Below are 23,251 nucleotides of genomic sequence, written 5' to 3'. Positions count from 1 at the left end.
TCTTTGCCTCCGCGGGCGGAAGCGCAGCTCGACGCGAGGGGCGGGAGGAGGAGGTCGTTGGAGGCGCCTGTTCCGGTCGTGAGGGGCTTCCTGGTCGCAGCAGGCAGCGCTAGTGAGTAACGTGCGCGAGCGAGCTCGAGGAATAGGTGGCCTTGACCCCCGGCCTGGCCCGGTCAGCTGTTGGCGCACCCGCTTTTATCTGGCCCCACCTCACCCCCGCGCCGACGTTACCCAACTATCCTTTCCTCAGGTTGCCCGCTCGTGTGTGTGTGTGTGTGTTTTGTTACGTTTTTACTTTTGTAAAGGATGGTTCTCTGTGGGGGTGGGGAGCACTCTGCTCATGTTCGAAGGCGTCGGCATCCTTAACGTCGTTCTCTCCCTCCTGCTTCCCGTCAGGAGGTCAAAGCATTGATTAGCCACAGCCTCTCTCAAACTTGGGTCCCCAGATGTTGTTGGACTACAGGTCCCATCCTCCCCGACCGCTGCTCCTGCTCGCAAGGGTTGATGGGAGTTGTAGTCCCAGCAACAACAGCTGGGAACCCAAGTTTGAGAGAGGCTGTAGGAAGGGATACCATATCGCAGCACTGTTAGGTCTTGTTTGCCTGTTGCAAGTTGAAGCTTTGTTCTGTTCAGAGAAAATGTATTTTTCACATGCTCTGAGGGGGACAGCGCCTGGGATGTTGGGATGCTTGAGAAAAACTATTTGTGGTCCTGTTCAACTAAAAAGTGTGGAAAGATTGTGTTGGCCACCTGGTCTCTTCCAACACAGCACAGTTGGCAACTGATCTTGGGGAAGGGGAGTAGTGCCATGAGGCAGAGCTGTAGCTACGGAGAGGGTGAGGGGCTAGCCAAGTTTCTTGCCCTGGGTGAAGCCTCCATAGGGGCGCCAAATTTAAAAAGCCATAGTGGCCACAACTCTATCTTATGGAAGCAAATGCCATAATTTAACTATGCACTGTGTGGAGAAGTACTTTCCATTGTCTAATCCGAATCTTCCTAAATTAAGCTTCATTGAATGTCCCCAAGTTTTATGTGAGGGAGGAGAAAAAAAATCTCTCTCCATTTTCTCCACACTGTTCACAATTGTATACACCTCTATCACATGGCTTCTTACTTGCCTTTTCTGTAAACTAGAAAGTCCAAAACGTTGTTTCCTCAATTCAAGGGGAGTTGCTCTGACCCATTGATCACTTTGGTTGTCCTTTTCTGAACTTTTCAAGCCCCACAATTAACGTTTTAAGGGGAGGTAACCAGAACTTTACACAGTATTCAAAATATGTTCATGCCTTAGATTTGTGTAATGGTATTATGATACTAGCAGTTTTATTTTCAGATCCATTCCCAATAAACCCTAGCATGGAATTCTCCTTTTTCCACAGCTGCCCCCCGCTGTGTCAGACTTCATTGAACTATCCACTACAATCACAATGTCTTGTTCCTAATCAGTCACTGCTAATTTAGAGCACATGAGTATATATGTGAAATTAAGGTCGCCCCCCCCCATTCATCCCTTTACACTGACTTACACTGAATTGCATTTGCCATCTTACTCTCTGTTCACTTAGTTTGGAGAGAACCTTCTGGAATGTTTCACAATCCTGTTTTGTTTTAACCCCCTGGACAATTTGGTGACTTGGCTACTTCGTTGTTCACCCCTAGCTCTTAAGTAATTTATGAAGATGCTAAAAAACACATCCCAGTACTGATCTTTGGGGAACTCATTATATCCTTTATTGGGAGAATTGTCCATTCTACGTACACTCTGTTTCCTGTTTCTTAAGCAGTTACTGATCCACAGTAAGTTCTTTGTCAAAAGCTTTTTGAAAGTCTTAAGTAAGCAGTGTCAATTGGATCACCTCTATCTATATGCTTGTTGACATTCTCGAGTTTAATGACACAGGATTTGCCCTTGCTGAAGCCATGCTGCTTCTGGTTCAGGAAGACTTGTTCTTCTATACTGTATGCTTGTTAATTCTACCAGTTTCCTCAGAACAAACATTAAGCTAACTAGCCTTTAATTTCCAGAATCCCACTTGGATCTGTTTTTCAAAATTGATGTTGCATTGGCTGCTTTCCAGTCATCAGGTATGGAGGATGATCTTGGGGAAAGGTTACATATAGTTGAAACTTGAAAAATTAGAATATCGTGGAAAGGTTCATTTCTTTCAGTAGTTCAACTTAAAAGGTGAAACTAATGTATGAGATAGACTCATGACATGCAAAGTGAGATATGTCAAGCCTTTTTTGTTATAATTGTGATGATTATGGCATACAGCTGATGAGAACCCCAAATTAACAATCTCAACTTTGGGGTTTTCATCAGCTGAACACCAAAATCATCACAATTATAAAAAATAAAGGCTTGAAATATCTCGCTTTGCATGTCATGAGTCTATTTCATATATTAAACTCCAGTAGCTAATGAAAACAGTTGCTTACATAAATGAACTTTTCCATGATATTCTAATTTTTTGAGTTTCACCTGTATTTTTGTTAGAAGACCAGCAATTTCACATTTGAGTTCTCTGAGAACTCAGGTGGACATCATATGGCAATTTGTCCATTTTTATTTTTTCTGTTAGGCCTAGAGAACGCCATTTCTTGCCACCCCTTTCTTCCTCAATTCCTCAGACTCCTATCCTGTGAATATTAGTTCAGGTACGCAGTTCTGCCCTATATATTCTGCTGTGGAGACATATGCAACAAATTCATTCAACTTCTCTGTAATCTTCTTCAGTACACATTTGATTCTCTTATCATCCAGAAGTCCAGCTGCTTCTCCACCTGATTCCTGCTACAAATGTATTTGAAGAGTTTTTGTTGGTGGTGTTTGTTTAGCATTGTGCTTCTCAAATTATTTTTTAGCATCCTGTTGGCATTTCTTTTGCCAAAGTTTGTGTTCCATTTTGTTCTCCTGTTATAAAACCCACAGAATAACACTTTTACGTAGTGTATTTCAAATATTCATAGTGCTTCGTGCACAATAGTAATCCTTGCAGTACCCCTGCTAGGTGAGCCAGTATTATTATCCCCATGTTGTAGGTTGAATGAGGATGAGAAAAAGTGGTTTGCTGAAGTCTGTCATTTGTGGGAATTAAATTAGTAGAGTCTTGTTTATGAAAAGTATGCCACAATACATTGGCTGCATGGTGGTGTGTCACTATAAGCCATAAGCTGTGGCTTACCATGAGTGAGCAGTGTGCAAATGAATACTGTACTGCTGAATAGCTCCCATTTTGCCACCATCTTGTTTTGCTGGGAGCAACAAAACATGAACGTTGCCTTTATGTGTGAGCCAGTGCTCATAGTTTGCTCCTCCCAAACTGTTTGGTAAACCAAGAACAAGCCTTGGCTGAACATCAGAAACAAGAAACAAACAACAGATGCTAGTTACCATGTCACACTAAGCCAAGGCTCATGATTTGTTGGTCCTTGTTTAGTGAAGAGAGGTGCAAAATGAGAGTGATACTGTAGGATGCAGTAGTTCACTGTTCACAGCAAGCCAAAGTTCATGGATTACTATGGCATATAAATTTGGTCAACAGGTTGGTGCTAGATTCTTTGGTGTTTTGTTTTGTTTTTAAAGAAAAATAGAATTCGTTATTGTAATAAGATACAGATTTTGTCCACCTTTCAACTGGAGGTGGGAAGGCCTGGGGTGGTAGGAAACAATGCAAAAATGGGGAGATGCCCCAATTTTTCTGTTTCTCCTCTAATTTGTTCTCAAAAATAAAAAACCCAGACAAATTTTGAATCACGAGTTTTCTCTCTGTTTTTCCAGTTTCCCTCCCACCTCAGGTCCTTGCATCTCTCAGATAGGGTTATTGCTTTTTAGCTTGGCATATTGCAGTTAGTCCAACCATTTACCAGGTCCCTGGAGAAAAACAAGAGTTTATTGTGATCAGACTGTATTATAATTACAGACATGGTGACATCATTTTAATTGTTTTAACTATTAAATACAGAGTTGAAACTGGTAATTAATAGTTAAAGCAGGCATTGGCAAACATTTCAGTCTAATGCACTTGCATTTGCTGTTGCTTCCCCCCCTTAAAAATACTGCTATTTTCACCTAGATTTGGAACTTCTTGCAAACCTGAAACCTGGTTGGTGCCTGCAGTGTTATCATTCAGATGGCATCCCAATTTTTTTTTTTACATTTCCTTTGGCAATTGTTACTGTTGTTCAGCTGAGAGATGGCTTATATATTTTGATTTTTTATGCGTTTTTGTGATTCTATTGATATTAACATTTTATTTTCTCACAGTTTGATTATTACCCACCCTGAGATCTTACACAAAATAGAATAGAGTGGAACAGAAACAGGTTGATGAAATGCCACTAAAAGAAGTTTGTCTAGTAAAAAAAATCCTATTTCCTTGTCTTTAAGAAATTTATAGCCTTGGACACTTTCCTGGCTTCTTCAGGTAGGATTCTGAAAGACCCCCAGCTGAAACGCTGAAGATCTGCTGCCAGTCAGTGTAGATAGTACTTAGCTAGATAGCCTTATCCCAAGTCATATTGCTGGTCTATGTTCCTATGTACTGTTTGTGACTTGTGATTTGTGACTGCTTTCCCCCAGTATGTGCCAAGATTTTCTCTAGGCATCAAACTTCTTCATATTTTTCTCTGAGTGTAAATCTTCTCTGTTCTTAAAAACTGTTGTGCTTTAATGAGGAGCCGGGGTAATTCCTTGTCTCCATCTTACACTGGTTCACAGATGTTGTGCTACATCTGTGTAGCGTGGCAATATGGCTTGACTTGATAGCCTTGAGTCAACAACCACCCCTTCACCGTCTGCTTTGTATGAAGGGGTGGTTATTAAGTTATTTCCTGTGAGAAATATCCCCACAGTCTAAGGCTCGTATGAATGAGCTCAAAGTGTGGAAAATTAAGCCCCTCACAGCATGCATTGTGTTCTTTTAACTCCAAGGCTTCTGCTGTTACTGTGCCAGGGCCTGTTAGCTTTACTTAAGATATGAAAGTGGTCCTTGGCTTATTAATGTTGTGTCAGTTTATGGATTTTGTTTGCTATGGAATGAGGAAAGTGCTTTCTATTAGGGGGTATGAGTGATGTTTTAAAAATGCCCAGCCAATAGTTTTTTGTCAAGTGCCTCAGATCTACAGAAAGTGAAAAGGGAGAACAGGCTCTGTCTGCAGGCTTACACGCTGAAGTATTGCCACACAGCTGAAATTATGGTACTATCATTTAATATTTCACCATTCTTCCCAGCTCTATGCATTTATATTTACTACTTTTATTGCAAAAAATCAGTTTATGTGGAAATTCTTTTGATATTTTCACTGACTGCAAACAGGGTGGTGTAGTAAGCATGATTATTTTGTGATATCTTTCGGTTACTGCCAGCTGTGCATCATCTGGGTTCTGTTGGTTTGAATCTTATTTCTTTATTGAATTTATTGAATTTACCTATATACCGCCCTATACCTGGAGGTCTCAGGGTGGTTCGCAGAATAAAATCAAAATATAAAACCACAAAATACATAATTGAAATAAAAACAACCCAATAGCCCCCACCCCCTTCTGAATTTATCATGTTGGCAATTGAACTGCATCTTTTAGAAGTAAGTGGAAAAAAGCAACTTTGTTGATCACCAACCGATATGTCTTGTGGCAGCCATTTCTTTATTCCCTGGGCTAGCTGCCTCTAGTTCCCTTCTTTCCCTTGGAGGGGGACAGAGCATTCAGACAGTTAGTGTGCCACTTTCCTGTGGCAAGTAGCATTTACCCCTTTGTAAGCCTTTATCTAGCAAAGTGTAAGGATGCCTGGTTGTGTACCTAAATAACTTGTTCTGACTCTTTAAATCTGGGGCTGGCAGTGTGAATCATCCCTGGGTGCCTGTTTGCCAGCCACAGACTCAGTGCACCTTTGTGTCGCCTGTGTACATACTCTCATTTTTTTTTTAAAAAAGAGGCCAGTATGTGTTTAAAAGTGAGATGCCATGCCTTGTATAAGCACACAGCCTTCAAAAGTGTGATACTTACACTTTTGTACTCAATTTATTGATAGCTGAATGAGTACCAAATGTTTCATGTGACTTGGCTGTGAGTGGCTAGTGTAGTGGTTTCTGTATTCTTGAGGGACTCATCAGGTATTCAGAATGAAAGTATAAGAAAAGGTGAGAGACTAGTTTGGAAGGTTTCCAGAATGATTTGGGGTACTTAGGTGGTACCATTGATGCCTCTCTTGTTGCACTAGCAGGATGTGAAATGGGTTTGCTGGTGCTATAGGCAGGGATGCTCCCTGATGCTGTGCATTTCATTGGATCCCAGCTTCCTATTTTAATGAGGAGCCAGGGGACCTGAAGTATACGGAGATGACTTGAATGCCAATACCGGAAAGACCGTTGAATCTAACCAACCATGTCATAGTGTCCAATTGCAGACTTGTGTTGTGATAGCAACAAAGAGGTAGTGTTTCTCTCTTTCTCCCCCCTTTGTTTCAGTGAAATTATGGCCATTTGTGTTCTTCCAGGTGGTGAGGGTCTAAACCCTAAGGTGCACCAAAGGCTGATCACTGCAATGTCTTGGCTATATTATTTGCTGATAAACTTGCTGACATTAGTCTGACTTGGACACAGCCATAGGGGCAGAATTGAAATTGGCAGTGTTGGACTTAGTCCTCTTAGTGCAGTAGCTAGGATAATTCTGATCTGTTCTACCTTGAGGATGTTGTTCATCTTAGCTAGTGAAAACCTGTCAGTTGCAGCTGAGTAGACCCGTGGCCAGGGTTGTTAATGGTTCATTATTGGATGGTGAATTACTTCCATTTCTGAAGGAAGCGTTATTTCAAATGTTTTTAAAATAGCTTTCATCAAATTGAATTGAGACGAGTTGGAGGTGACGCTGGTATAAAATTTAAAGTAGTTTGGAGGGAGACCAACATGATTGGACTCCAGTAAAACTCCTTAAAACATGCATAGGATTGCACTGTTAAAGTGGTTGGCCTGAGGTTTTGTGCATGTTAAAGGTTGGTACTTGCATGTAAATGAAATCTTCATTTTGTATTGATTAGCATCATTCATTATTTTGGTTTGTCTGTTTCTTTTGCTAGATGCAAAATACTTTCCACAATGCTTGGTGGATATGATGATATAGAAGCATTTGAAGATGATCTCTACTGTGAAGAGTCTTCTAGTGAAGAAAGTATTGATAGCGAAGTAGAATTTCACCTTTATAGCCAAGTCCATTATGCACAAGGCCATGAGGATGCCATTGGAGAAGAAACTGAAGAACATGGATCTGGGCAAAAGCAGAGTTTAGTTAGTAAAGAGCAAAAAAACAACAACTTTATTATAATTTCAGACAGTGAAGTCACTCACGTTTCTGATAGTCCAGATGTTATCACCTTGTCAGACACCCCTGATGAAGACAGCATTTACAGAAGCAGACTCCAGAAGCGAACAACACCAGAGGCTCCAGTGCCAGGGAAAACATACAGTCTTGCAGAGCTCACCTCGCCAAAGCCCACTAGACATTCTTCTCAGATTACTCCAAATTCAAAGGGATGGACCACAGGAATTTCAAAGAAGGAGAAAAGGACTAGTGAAAAGTCTATCTCCTTTCACCATGAAGGTGTTCGCATGATCCACAAGATTTTAGTAATAGAGGATAGCTCTAGTGATGAGAATGCAGTTGATGTGAGAAGCATTGCCTCTGAAAGTGATAATGTAGAGAGCTGGATGCTGCTGGGAGGTGCCAGAGAGGACAAAGATGACAACATCCTCTTAAACCTTGAGGGCTGTGGAACATTGGCCAGTGAAGGTTAGTATATATTTTTAGGATTATAACTCCAAATAGACCTCAGAACTATGATGAAGATCTGGCTGTTCTGATGGAAACAATTAGTTATATCCAGTTGTAACAGTGCACTTGTGTAATGGGCATTTTGGCAGCAGAAGTCCCATTCTTAGCATAGCTGTTATCTGCTGAATATAAAAGTTCCTTTCAGGACAATTACTAAAGTGTGTTATTGCTGTTTATTATTATTATTATTATTATTATTATTATTATTATTATTATTATTAAAAAGCTTTCCTTATCACAGTTTATCATTCTAATACAGGTTACCTTCCAAAAGCTGGAGATTTGCTCAAAGTACCCACTGGTAACTTTATTATAAAGTATTTATTATTTATTTACTATCCGCTGGGGTGTAAGGAGTGTTGGGGGAGGCATAGTACCTCTGGTGGGGAACATGTTGTGCTCCTTCTGGGATAGTTTGTCCACCTTTGGTCCCCAATCTGCACTCAGTTCTCACCTGTGGCTCCTACCAGCTGCCAGCATGCAACAGTAGTCATACCCTGGGAATGGCTTTGATTAGTTGGCTAAACTAGGTGAGGATAGCTGATGGGCGGATTGAGTGGAAGAGACCAATAGTAGAGGGAAGTGAGGGGCAAATGGCGCTTGTCAACCTGCGAAGGTAGCCCATCTAGGAGAAGGAAAACTCTGATCCTAAACCTCTGTCTTGGGGGAGATCATTGGAAAAAGCAAAGGCCAAGGAGTAAACCTACACAAATCTGGAGTGGAGTCCCTAAGATGGTTGGATGGTGCCTTATACACCTCCTTCTGGCAACTCCTCCCGCCAAGTTGGTGCCAAATGTATTGTTCTGCTTTCCTTTGGAGCGCATCAGCGAGGCTGAGAAGGAGGTTTTGTAATCTGGGCAGCCCAGGGCCTCCATGCACACTGCCCAGGCTTGCGCTGCTAACATAGTGGTTTGATTTCACTCCCAGAGGCGCATTCCATTGTCTCTCGAGACAGACTGATGTCAACAGCAGCCACCAGCCAACTTTATTCCTCCCATTCCCTTACTTTGTTTACCATATAGCCCAGCCTTCCTCAGTCCAATGCCCTTCAGATGTTTTGGACTACAGTTCACATCTGCCCCAGCCAGCACAACACAGCCCCATTCTGAGTGAGGCTGATAGATTGTAATCCAAAGTATCTGAAGGGCACCAGGTTAGGGAAGGCTGATCTAGCCTGATGACAAGTTCTGTAACTTGCACACTATTCTGTGACTTTTTCCTTGGCCTAATAAAGGTATTGCTCCAATATGGAATTTGAAATCCTTCCTGAAGTGTGTCTTTCATATGATGCACCCTCAGCTCCTACTTTCAACATCCTGTAATTTGTAACACAATTTATAACAAAAAGAAGGGCAGTCTGCGTACCTGTTATATCTATACTTAATATATAATATATAATATATAATATATACTTAATATATAATATTAAGTATATTTCAGATATTTGATCTTTATTGTAAATTGCTAATGTGAACATTTCCTAATTTTCAGAAGTCTTTTGATTTCGTTGGGAAGCAAATACCTAAGTGTGACTTCAGAAGACAGTTTTTTTTAGGTATCCTGGTCCCAAGGTGTTAAGGGCTTTAAAAATCAAGATCAGTGATTTAACACACACCTTGGGACCAGGATACCTGAAAAATACTGTCTTCTTCTACATACCATATGAGCTTCAGAGGCCCTGCTCTTGAGTGTCTGCACCAAATAAAATGAAGGGGATGGCTACCAGAGACAGAGACTTCTCAATGGTTGCATCCAGGCCATGCTATTCCCTCCCCAGAGAGGGTTGGCTGGCACCAACTTTATGGTCAGTTTGGCCATAGTTAAAGACTTTTTAAAATCTCTCAGTATTTAAAAAAATCTATTTTTAATGTTCTGAACCATTGCTGCAGATTTTTGGTAGGCTGTTTTTATTCTTTCTCTGTTTTTATGCTGCTGTTTTTATGTAAACTGTTATGGTATAATATTGTGTGTTTAATTACATTTGCATGCTTTATTTGTGAGCTACCAAGAGAACTATTTATTTTATGATTAATTATATAAATACGGAGTTAATTTTTGTTTCTTACTTCGAACTAAGGTTTTATATGTTTCAGCTATACAGTGGACGCTCGGGTTATGGACGTAATCCGTGACGGAGGCACATCCGCAACCCGCAGCGTTCGTATCCCGCAGTGCACGCACACGCATGACACAATTTGGTGTTTCTGCACATGCGTGAGCGCCGAAACCTGGAAGTAACCCGTTCCGGTACTTCCGGGTTTGGCGTGGAGCGTGTGAAAAAACGTAACCTGCAACGGCCGTAACATGAGGTATGACTGTGCATGTGTCAAGTTTCCCATGGCTTGTTTTCTGCTCAATATGTTAGCCTTTGAAAAATAATGGCTGCAAGCCATGGCAGTGATCCTAGGCACACCTTGGGCTCACACATTCTCCCCTCTTCATTTGTGAGCCCTGAAGAGATCAGAGGTTTTAACTCCTGCTTTCTGTTAACAACAGTTCAGCGTTGCATCCAAATCCTAAACTGTGGCTAATCTTAACTGTGGCTTGTTGAAATAAGCCAGCTCCATAACCTATTGTTCAAAGTCTGCTTTTTTGAAAAGAACCACTGTTAAGACTAACCACAGTTTGTTGTGTTCAGATGAAACAGCAAGCTGTGGTCAATCAAAGATTGATACATATGTTTCCAAACTCTTCACAAGTTCTGCAAAAAGAGAGTTAGCATTGTGCATGCCCCAGGTACAGGCTGAAACTGGGATGGTTAATCTCTTGCAGCAGTGAAAATATGTACCTCTCCTCTTATTAGGTGTAATTTTTTACCAAATCCCCACCCCCACCCCCTGCTACTGTGCTGATTTTCACATTTTTAATATTGGGCAAAAACAGTTTCAGTGCACTAGCAGGCCTGTCCATCTTCATGATGAAAGCTGCTACAACTTGTTTTTCTTTACAACTAATAGGATGGCTTTTGTAACATTCTCATTCCCTGATGGCATGCAGGAAGGAATATATAAATCAAAGCTTTCCAAACTTTTCATTTTGGTGACACAATTTTTAAACATACTTCATTTCGTGACACAACAATTCAGTTTTATTAACCCCTTTCCAGCCCCAGGAGGAGCACAGGGAGTGTTTGCGTGACACACCTACAGACTGTAGCCAACACACTAATATGTCGCGACACACAGTTTGGAAAGCTCTGATCTAAATGTTTCCAGAATAATCTCAAGTTTATTTCCTTCTCTCCCTCTCTCTGTATGATTTGGGTATTAATTTATCAGCAATACGGTGAAATCCAGTTGTGTCAGTCTGCTAGTGAAACACACTTCTGATTGTTTGATGGGACTGTTCTGCTCTCTCTTCCCTCCTAAAGCTCCCTTTGTGCTATCAAAATCTGTTCTAGAGTGTTGGGGGACTTAAATTTGGGTGTGTGTGCACAAGAGGGAGGAGAAATCCCATTGTGTAAGCAGAAATCCGTTGGTGTGACGTTGGGTCACACTGGATATATACCGGATGCTACTGAATTGTGCTGCATTTTGCAGCAATCGCTCAGCAGATTGTATGCCTAATTAAAAGCTTTGGAACCTTTATTGTGGCTTTGGCTAGCATTTCAATAATTCTGGAAATTGATGCATTTAGATACTGCAACTAGTTTACATGTCCTTTCCATGGTGCAGTCACTCTTGCTTTCGCAGGATTTCTGACATCTACCTGCTAATTTGGAAAGTGACTAGCTTTAAATCCTATCCAACATTAGTCTTGTTCCAGAAGTGATAAATGGCTAAACAAAAAAGATGTAATGTTTTTGGAATAATGTTTTGCTTTAGAGAAACCATTTTTGTTGTTGAGATTTGCACAATTTCCCTTTTAAAAACTTGCCGTTAGGCAGTAACAATGGTCAGAATTTGTGACGGTTTGGATCACAGTGTACACTTTTTCCAGCCTAGCTTTTGAAGAATGAAAGGGTGTGAAAAGAGAAATTTGAAGAGCAGAATTTGTAGGAAATGACCAGTCATGTAAGCAGATGCGCTTTAGAGCAGTGTTTTTCAACCTTTTTTGGGCAAAGGCACACTTGTTTCATGAAAAAAATCACGAGGCACACCACCATTAGAAAATGTTAAAAAATTTAACTCTGTGCCTATATTGACTATATATAAAGTAATTTCCCACGGCACGCCAGGCAACATCTCGCGGCACACTAGTGTGCCGCGGAACAGTGGTTGAAAAATACTGCACTACATTACAAAATTGACAAAGTGTGGTTTTTAAAAAAATATAATTGGCTTTAAATATTACACTGTGTTTGGAACAGATTTGCTTTTTATCTAATGTTAATGCTATCTAAAAAAAAATTCTTTCCAGTAGCACCTTAAAGACCAACTAAGTTTGTTCTTGGTATGAGCTTTTGTGTGCATGCACACTTCTTCAGATACCAAGAACAAACTTAGTTGGTCTCTAAGGTGCTACTGGAAGGAATTTTTAAATTTTTTAAATTTTGTTTTGACTATGGCAGACCAACACGGCTACCTACCTGTTAATGCTATTTGTTCATATCACTTTTAATCATGAATTAATGAGAGGAACACACTCTTCTAAAAGGAAGGAAGGTTTTTAAAGATAGGCACTCATTTTTAATAAGCCCCCTTTACTGTGTATATGGTGGTGTTCAGTACTTCCCCCCCCTAAAAAAATGTTTAGGGGTACTCTCATTTTCCTATTCATATTGAAACACTGCCCCTCAATGTGGCCAAACTTAGATTCACAAAATATTTAGGGGTATGCGTACCCCAGCGTCCCCCCAGGAAAAAAAGCACTGGTGCTGTTTATTCCACATGCAGTGTAGCTACTAGGCACACTCAGTGTTAGGAAACTAAATGTTGATTCTGTTAGGTTTCAAGTCATTAATGTTAACACTGGAACTTCAGGTGATGTTTTGGCAGTTCACTACCTATGTATGTAGCTGTTGGGAAAATAATCTAAAATTTTGGCATAAGTCATTGGTAAAGTTAAAAACCTTCTGCTGAGCAGCTATTTTTTAAACAACAGCTTTTTACCAGTAAAGAGAGAAGCAGAAAACTGAACTAGCATGTTGGGAAAACAACATTTTAGTTCAAAATGATTTGTTTCCCTTACTGATCTTTTTGTTTCCCTGTGGTGGTAATCCGCTTTTTTTGATCCTTGAATATTGTAGCAACATCTAGTATAGAACTGATACTTTCTTAGTAATGTTTTGTGTATGTTTAATTTGATAGGAAGTCATTTTATTGCTGTAGTAGAAAATATATATTTAAATGCTATGTCTTTTAAACCTTGGGACTTTTTCAGAAAGCATCTATTTTCTTTTATTAGGAATCTTTAAAACGGTTTTTCCATCTGACCAATAAAACTATTTTTTGCTTACATAGAAATTAGGTAAATTTTATGTAAGTTGAATTTATACTGAAATTGAACCATTCACGAAAAAACATTTGCCACAATAGGTGGTTAAAGCATTATTCCTAGAACAGAACTATTAAATGCTGCAGTTCTTAGCACTTACTGTAAGAATAGGTAAAGTAGGTATTTTAGTAATTTCTGCTATTGTTGCTGTCAAAATGCTACACTTTCAGTTTACTGAGAGGCTGATCTTTGCCACAAAATATTTTTGATGCTTTTCAGAACGTTATTTTCATCGTATTAAGGCAAAAATAAATGAAACCTGAATTTTCTTGTAAAATGGGTGGCATTGTGCCTTGTGAAATGATATTTATTTGTACATCTTGAAGAAAATGTGTACTTTGCTGCACCACTGTGTGAAGGTCCGCTCGTAAGAGAACTTTAATCTTACATATATGTAAAAACATTGGGCAAGATTTAAACAGAAAACTGTTTTAATAAGTATAGTTGAGATCTATTAGGAGCTCTAAAATATACAGAGAAAGTTCATGTAATCATCCTACCATTAAAAAGCTGTACTCAGTTCTTGTGATGATTGTTACAGCTTTGTATTTCAGAATGCACAGGTTGCATATGGCTGTTATTTTCAAAGATAGTTTTTTTAAATTATTATTATTCCACCATTTGATATTCTCTAAAATAGATGGGATTTTCTTACTTCTAAGTCCATAGATTCAAAATGAAATATTGATTTGACAATGTTAACATACATATTAAGTTGATAAGTAAATTAAGTTACAATTTTCCAGAAGGATAGATTAAGTTAGTCATGCCACACCAAATTAAATTCATAGGTTGGTGTCAAAAAAAATATGACTTCTGTCCATGCACTGCAGGACCATTGAATTGGTGAATAACTTTGGAATGATGTAATATGTTCTGCTTTTCATGGAGAAGAATGCACCAAGTTTAAAGCTGCTGCTGCTTTATTTTTAACTTTTCTTCTTGCTTTTGTTTATGGGAACGTTAACATTATTTAAACATAGGAAGAGCTTTTTGTGCATGAATTATTATAACACTGTGCACCCTGGAGCTGTAATAAGCAATGGGAATCCTTCTACCCCTCTTCGCTAGGAACAGCACATGCATATGGATATTTGATTAAAGGAAAAAAAGTTAATCTTCTTTACGGTGTAATGTGGATACTCTTGATTCTCTTGATTATTTTAAAAAAATTAATAAAACTAATAAAGTTTGTGTGGAAATCTCTGGTGATCTAGGCTAAGTATACCTGCAGCCTTCACAGCCTCCTTTTATCTGTGCAGATTTCTCTGCCTATTGTGGACCATGGCTTTAACTAATTTAAATTTCCCATGGCTTTGGGTTGCAGACTAGGTTTTCTGCAAGAGTGCCCATGCTTACATGGTCATATATTCTGGGTGACTTTTTCCACTTTCCCCCCTTTTTGTCATTTTGTTGATTGTTAAAGGGGGATTTTTTTCCACTTCCCTCCTCAGTTTGATCTTTCTTCCTTATCCCCATCTATTAATGTTTCTTATAGGTTGGGAAGAAGCTTTGCATTGTTGTTTGAGCTGTGAGGTTGGGTGGGAAAAGTAATTTAGTCTGTTTTTTTGGGTTTTTTTTTACATAAAATTTTATAACAATTAAACGGAGTGCAGATGTGCCCCTTTGGAAAACAAGATGATGGCAACAATGTGTCAGATCTGCTTTAGCATTCAGCAAAAGTCAGTGTGAGATAAATTTAAATTATATGTAGACAGTAACAGTGTTGTCATTATAATTTGATAATTTGTTTGTTGTCATTCTGGCCAAGTGGTGGCAAAAGCAAAGTGAGGAATCTTAACTATGTATATATGGTATGAAAATAATCCAGAACATTATTTGAAATGAAAAGAAGATGTAAAAAGATTGGAATAGCAATCCTTTGAACATGCTAAACATGAAATATTAGTGTATGAGAGATAGTTAATAATCTAAATTATTGTGAAATATAAGGTGGAAGGAAGTAGTTAAACCTCGGTAAGCCTTGGCATTATTAGATTTACATTTGTAAAAAAGTCCCGATGCATTGTGACATACAATGCCTGACTTCAATACATTTATGATAATATCTCCAAACAAGGGTGGTAAAAGTTTGAGTTTGTGTGTTTACCGGTATTTCCCTGCCTTTGTTTCAATAGTTATTGGTGAGTAATGGCTGCTATAGAAGCTTACGAAAGAGAGACAAGCAGATGTAGCCCCCATTTGCTTCACTTTGGCCATCAAACAGCACCCTAAATAATCACATTCTGATAAATTTTTAGTTGTTGATTTAATTAGTTCTGACTAATATTTAATAGATACAGTTGCAAATAGCTGTTGTGAAAACCTGTCTTTAAATAAACATTCTTGCATCTCATGCCTGAAACAAGCTCTGCCATAATAAGCTGGTCTTAATTTCAAATAAATTCATGACCATGGTTTTGTTATGTACAGTTACTTTGTACACTGGCATCTTCTAAAAATAACATCAGTACTTTGATCTTACTGCATTTATAAATGTAGTGATAATTATTGGGGTCTCGACATTTGCATAGTTGCCTGGAATAAAATAATAATCACTTCCTCATCCCCAACCTCTGGTGACATTTTTGTTCTTTAGCATGTTAGAATACCAAAAGTCAGAGTACTTGACATTTTCACTCTTATAACCGTACGTTTGTCTATTACAAGCCAGTTTGTCTATTTACACCAGCATTTGGCTAGCCTTGCCATTCTATCTTTTTAGCCCCGCCTCAGAACCCCCCCAACCCCCCCATTAAAATTGGAGAAGTCTTATGTCATCCAAGCAGTGTTTTCATTCTCAAAGTCCCATGACTATGGAGTGTGTTTTAATATAAATATACCTGCATTTTGCTCAGCTTCCCAAACTATTTTATTTGTACTTTGCAAAATTTGGTAGTTCTATTTTGATTGATTATTTTTGCATATGGTATAATTATAGTATTGAAAATGAGAGGGGCAAGAGTACTGACAGAGTATTCCAAGAAAACCTAATAAGATAATTTCACTCGTAACTTTTAGAAATCCTGACTCATATCTCTTGTGCAGTGCCAATCTGATTAAATTCTGGAAAAAGAAGAATGCATGGCAAAATCTACCACAGGTCCTCTAAATATTATCTTTTACCACGCACCCTTCTGCTATGTGTGGCCATGCTAATATAAAGTTATGACATCACAATGCTTCTCGCTATAAAGTTTACTTGCCCTAAGCCAAGCCTGGAAAAGCCTCTCTCAAGGGAATGTCCTTCTTTCCTTCCTCATATGTAAAACGGTGGTTTGGGAGACCACATCCGGGCCAGGGATTGAGCACACCCTGCTCCTGAATGATATGTTTGCAGCCAGGAACACACCCAGTGATCCATTTTGGGGTGTGTGTGTGCACGCGGGATTAAATGCAGGCAACCCCTTCTTCCCCTCATCCTTGGCCACAGTAGGGGGTAAAAGCTGCTAAATTCCTACTTTTTTACCAGAAAAAGAAACCGTGAAACAGTGAGAAAATCTTTTCTTTAAAACGTTTTAAAAAATATAAAATGTAGCAGTTTATAAACGTTTTCAATCCAAGATACGGCAATCACATGTGAATGCATTTTCTTTTTTCCTCTTTTTTGCATATACTTGTGGGCCCTTCAGCCTTGTGAAGTAAATCAGTCTCTTGACAATTAAATTATGCTTCTATATAGTATGCACAATTACAATAATGGGGGGGGGACTTGCTGTGTAATGTAGCCCTGGTGGTCATTATTTTATTTATCCAATGTCCACTGTTAGCCTGACATGTATTTAACAGAAGAAAAAAAGTTAAAAGGATTAGATAGGGTCTGCGCACTGTTCAGGGAGACAATGATAGGATATGAGGAACAACATTCAGGGCAGTTCACTGAAGCAGAGAGAGAAATCAGTTTACATTTGTAGTATGTGACTTCTTAAAATATTCTCATGTAAAGAGGATTGCTGCCAATTTGTATAATGTTATGACTTAGATTCTTTATGGTGCAGAGCCCTTAAACACATCTCTTTCAGACATCTGAATTGATAGAAGTTGTGGGGTGCATGTGCAATGGTGAACATGTTATCTAGCTATAGAATACAGTTGCAAGATTTTCTATATTTCTCAGTTTTAGATAGATTACATTTACTCTCAAAACTATTTTCATCATACTGAAATGGGTGTAGTGGCAATTCTGTAGATTAATCTTCGTAATCCAATGATGGAAAATATCATCGTGAACATTATACATTTCTGTTGCTTTTGTTTTTCTCTTTGCTAATATTGTCCCTTTCTTTGCGGGAATTTGGGTATAAGTTTCTGTTTCAGTTGCACTAAAAAACAACAATAAATTGCTGACTTCATGATGTGATTCATGAGAGAAGGTCTAGCCATATCCTGAAAGTAACCAGAAATAGCACTGTCCCGTTGGTTTGAAAATGGGGTGTCATGACAGGTTAAAACAATAAATATGAACCTTGTGCTGTTGCCCTCCTAAAATATGTGCCTCATCATAAAGACTTAACTGGATTTTCCTGCTAACTATAACTTATTGCAACTTTCAGGAGTGTTTTTTGGCTGTTGCAGCAGTAACCGAACTCTGTAAAGGATGTTTTTATATTAAATATTTTAATGTACTGTTTCCTGTAGCTTTTGAGATGTTTTAAATCTAGTGTTAGATCACTACAACAACTAGAACAAAGTTTCTGTGTAGCCATTCTTTATTCTACCTTTCTGCAAAAAGACTGTCAAATGTATGGGACTAGCCCACTCCTTTGGAGTTGTTGAGCAGGGGGTGGTGGTGGGAGGACATGATCTCAGAAGACTCAAAGGAATTCTTTAAACTTCTAGCAGGGCCAAGGGGTCAATGTCAGATTTAGTCATGCTGTTATTTTAGCCCAGTCGTCCAGAGAGATGGCTGAAAAGTGAGTCTTTTATTTCTTTTTTTGTGTGATTATTAACAGGATTAAATGTAAGCCATTGTGTACTTAGTACCAATTAGTTTCTCATCTGAGAGGTTCATTATGATTTTTTTTACCCAGTACTCGTCTTGTAATATTTTTTTAGTGTCTGATTATGTCTGAGGGTGAAAGGAAACAATTCTAGAGCTGGCTTTACTGCGGTGTTTGATTTTTCCTTTACATTATGTTACCAACATCCTGCCTTATGAAAAGTTTTGCATTGAAATGTCTTAAAGTTTTCCTCTTCTGCCCCCATCTAAAAAACACTTCAAACCAGAAATATAACATTTGTATTTGTGGGAAACCAACAGTTCATGAGGCTGTATATCATTTGCCCAAGCTTTATTTTTTTAATACAGTTAAGTTTTAGAGCTCAGAACCTAATGTTAAAGGCAAACTTTACTAATTTATTCCATTTTAAATATCTTATGACTGACTTGTTCCACAACTTACACTTGCATTAGAAGTGTTTAAGGATTTGTTGATTGCTATCTAGTATGCTAGCCAGCATTGTGCTTTTAAGAAAATAGATATGTATGTGGGTACGCAGGAACATGTAGGTTATATTCTGCATTTAATATATTTAAGTGATATGTGGTTTAACCACAGTTTAGAAAAGTAAAATATTGTCAATACCAAACTCTGTTCTGCAACTTTGGAACCACATTATTAGTACAGTATCTTAGCTGAAACTCAGGGTGCTGGTGGTTTGCTCCTGAATAAATGGTTTCAGGGCTGCATCTGCCTTAAACTGTTTTAAATGCAAAAGCTTTATTTAAAAAACACTTTCTCTTTTTCTGATTTGTGGAAATTGATAGCCATACTAAATTGAGATAAGAAGTAAATTGAGAATAAGAAGTATATTTTGTCACATAGTCCAGGAGTTTTAAAGATGTCTTGGTGAACTGGAAATTTTTACCAATTGCATTTTTTAAATCTATAAAACATTTTTGCTTTGTTTGTTATTTTATATTAACATTACCAGCATGTAAAATGTTCTTCCAGTCATCAATTGATGCTATAAATTCAGAGATTAACTAGATTTGTATTCCTCCCCACCTTCAAGGGTGCAATTCTTTGTCATTCAGTTCCACTGAAATCAAGAGAAATAATAATTATAGCCAGAGTAGTATTTTATACTTGTACACATTTTCAGAAATAATAGTAAATGGATTATGTGTAATGCTCTAATCAGTGCTTCTGTGTATAAAATGGGAAGCGAGATGTCTTTGAAAGACTATCCTTAGATGTAATCCTTTCTTCATTTTTAACTAGCTATTAAAATATTCAGTAGTAGAATTTTAACTTCTGGAGAATTGCCATTTTATTCCATTCTTTCTCTTTCCTCCCTCAAAAGCCAAAGGATTTGTCCACATGAGATACTGACAAAGACTCAGACCTGTAGGCTTTTTAGAAGAAGGCTTTATGTTTATTGTAACAATAGGTAAATAACCTGTTTCTCTTGTGTCTTGATAGGTTGAGAGAGAGAATAGCAGGAACTATTTTGTGTTTCTAAAACATGCCAGCTGTTAAATGTTTTCTGCTGTTATGCACTTTTATGGAACTTGTGCCTCTTCGGTAGTGTCTCTAAACTACAAATAATATTTTAGGTGTTTGCCTATCAAACGTGTAATTATAGAGACTTCGTTGTACAGAATAAAAAATCTTGAAATGATCAAATCAAATATTTGCCTCCCAGTCTTAATATTTGAATGAGTATACCTTTCTGCCAGTTCTTGCATAAAGAGATGACCTATGACACAGTACTGGTACTGCAGTTGGTACATCCCCTTCAAAGCGCCAATCTGTTGGCATATCTTGGTATTGTATTACAAGTTAAACATAATGCTAAATATGTTTTTCTTAAACATGCTTGCAGTGTTTTTCTTTGACAATATACTTCAATTACAAAATAATGGATTTTAGATAGTAACAGTGTCTGTGAAGCTGATTCTAGTTTTCAGAGCATCTTGAAAGCACAGTAGTAAGGTGAAGGTTTTTTTTTAAAAAAATGCAAGTGAATAGTAATGAATATGTCAAATAACTTGATGACATAATGACTTGCTAATATAAGATGCCCTGATGATGACCCATTGGCCACATTCAGAGAATTCTGTCCGATTATTAAGCTGAGATATGCACAAGGGACTGGATTCAACTAACTGGGGTCTCGAATGGAAGCCCACACAAAGACTTATGCTAGTAAAACAGGGCTTCCCTCCATATCCCAAATTGGCTTAGGGGAGTCTGGAGAACCCCTAGAATAGTGTGGAAGTAGGAGAGAGGTGATTGTTCTATCAGGCAATCAGAAATGCTTGTGCTGACGGAGCACACTGAATACCTTCCAAGATTATTGTCTATATGTGTAGCCTCTTTTCTACAATTAAACAGAAAGTTTTCAATGCACCTTAATATCCCACCTCGTCTGATCCAGGAAACTGTGGTTAGCAGCTTCGGAACAAGCTAGGATCTTAAAGCATGGTTTGGAAGTTAGTTTAAGATCCTGGCTTGTTCCCAGGCTAACCATAGTTTCCTGGTTGGATGCAATAGGACACTATGGTTCATTGGACACTTCCTGGTTTATTTGCTGCTAGTGTGAAGGGTCTTTTTGTAGAGGCAAAAGGCTTGTCTGTATCTTGGCATAATAAGCTGGGAGATGATCATCTGAAGCAGGCCACTATGACAGGTATCTTAGAGTAGAAGCAGAGCATCTTTCAATAGCAGCAGACATCCATCTTCCATTTGGACAGCTCATGATTTTCATTATAGAGGATAAGAATATGTATAATTATAATAGAGTGTTAGAAAATACTTTTATCAGAAAATATATGGAGAAAATAATATCATTGGCCAAGTTGGTACCCAGAACATGAATTTTGGCATAGGTGACAGTAACTGTAACATTTTTGATTAAAATGCTAATAAAATTGTTGAGTTACCGGTATGTAGAGCTCTTAATAGAGAAAGAATAATGGAAGACATGTAATCTTTTGGAGTTAATTCATGATGATCCCTCACTTGTCATCATGTGCATAATTTTAGTCCAAAAATGAAGTGGAGTAGAACCTGCTTTACCTTACTGGCATGGTCTCTTCTGAATTTAGGTATCTCCCTCCACTCCCTACTAAAACTCTTCAGGCAAGACACTAACTGAGAGAGCATTATGAACTGACTCAGATGCATTTGTATGTATGTTTAGTACCGAGTCAAGAGATTTGCTATGTTCTCACTATGTACTCTTCCAAATTTTAATGGTGGTGATACAGAACTCTGGTCTGTTAATAAAAAATGGTTAAGTAAGGCCAAATTAAGGAAGTATAACTAAATAGTGCAAAATGTAACTATTTTACAAGTCTCTATGGATACAAATGATGCATAACCTACTACAAAATCCTTTCTTATATCTTTGGCATACTTTTAGTTCGGTTTCTTTTAATTCTGATGGTGAGTAATCTGAAGAAAGCATAAGTTCATTATATCACATTGGGAGAGAACTTGGAAGAGCTCCATATTTGTGGATTGGTGGTATTCTAGCTAAGTTAAAACATTCATGATAAGCATAATAAAATTGAGTGGCACCGTATTAAAATTATGAGAAAATGTGAAATAGCTATGAAATTTCCCAACAGACCTTGTTATTGTTAACTAAGATTTTTAGTTAACAGTAGAAGTGTACCTTATTAATGGCAGTGTATTTCAGTCAGTTCAAATGGTTTACTTTATTCAGTTAAAACGGGGAATTTATAAGTTGGGGTGGAGAAGATTAAGCAAACCAGTATAATTTATACCTCCCTGACTAATAATACATGGTCAGAATATAAAATTTCTTTGGATTTTTCAATGCTCTGAATTTTATGATACAGTTTATGGCTTAAAATGTATCAGAATTAGTTTTAAAATTATTTTAGAGTTAAAATAATTTAGCAACATGTACACTGAGGTAAAATTCATATTTTTACCCATTTTTGTACAGATTTTTTTAAAATTAAGATTAATGCAGGAAAGGGTTGGAATGTGTATACGAATGAGTGCATGTTAAATTGACTCATCTCTCTATTGCTATTTGTAAGGTAGTATGTCTGTTTTTACCTCAATGAAGGCAAGGGTCATTTGTATGTAGTCCATTTCCAAGGACACTTGAGGGCTGAACTGGTATATCTGTGATTGGTCTCGTCATCCCCCCCCTTAATATGAATGAAAACAGCATGGGGGCTGACTAAATCCTACCCCCATTTTCCAAACTGCAATGTGCTCCATGAGATTAAACTATGAGCATGATACAGGAGCTGATATTTCAGCCTTCCCTAAATGCTGCAAAAACCTTGAGGGGCAATTTACATTACAGTGGTGCCCCGCTAGACGAAAATAATTCGTCCCGCGAAAATTTTCGTCTAGCGGGGTTTTCGTCTTGCGGAGCGGCAATGGGAGCCGCGCTCCGCAAAACGAAAAAAAAAAAAGACGAAATTTTTTCGGCTTGCGAGGCAGCCCCATAGACTTTTTCGTCTAGCGGGGCAGCCTCCCGCTAGACGAATGCTTTCGTCTAGCGAGTTTTTCGTCTAGCGAAGCATTCGTCTAGCGGGGTACCACTGTAGTAAAATAACATAGAGGAAAGGTTAAATGTCCCCAGCCCCCATGTTGCTTTCCATATCATATTAGCTCCCCAGCCCCCATGTTGCTTTCCATATCATATTAGCTCTCTGGTGGTCTGTGTGAGGCAAGCTGGGTGATCAATCAACCAATATAATACATAGGTGGCTCTTAAACAAATAACTTACTTGAAGGTCATATCCAAGATCCACTGAATAAGGAAAGTAGTTGCGTGAGTTCAAGGGGGCAGGCCTCATGCCATGTGGCAAATGGTTTTGAAATTGAGGTGAATTCCAAAAGCAGCCTGTGAGGTGTCTTAAAAGGCCAGCTGTTTAATTTTTTTTTTTTTTTTAAATCAAATAGTCGTAACTTGCCCCAATTATATATTACAATACATGACCAGTCATCTTTATTATTTTTGATATCAAGGTTTGCTCCAGTAATATATTTC

General features: G+C 38.3%; 1 protein-coding gene across 2 annotated transcripts in view; it reads left to right on the top strand.

Moving 5' to 3' along the window:
- The window catches only part of ZCCHC7 (zinc finger CCHC-type containing 7), a 123,633-nt gene continuing 100,382 nt past the window's right edge, over positions 1 to 23,251 (top strand). Inside the window, exons 1-2 of one of the 2 annotated variants that reach the window (XM_033173034.1) lie at positions 1 to 112; positions 7,077 to 7,786. In XM_033173034.1, the coding sequence (XP_033028925.1) occupies positions 7,096 to 7,786 (691 nt within the window). In that variant the 5' untranslated portion in view covers positions 1 to 112; positions 7,077 to 7,095. Of the gene's footprint in view, positions 113 to 177; positions 251 to 7,076; positions 7,787 to 23,251 lie in introns of those variants that run through there. The other variant, XM_033173035.1, reaches the window with a different exon arrangement.

Source organism: Lacerta agilis, chromosome 16, assembly GCF_009819535.1.
Source record: "Lacerta agilis isolate rLacAgi1 chromosome 16, rLacAgi1.pri, whole genome shotgun sequence".
NCBI classification, from domain to species: domain Eukaryota; kingdom Metazoa; phylum Chordata; class Lepidosauria; order Squamata; family Lacertidae; genus Lacerta; species Lacerta agilis.
The sequence above is the reverse complement of the archived record's forward strand: the minus strand, read 5'-3'. Positions and strand labels throughout refer to the sequence as shown.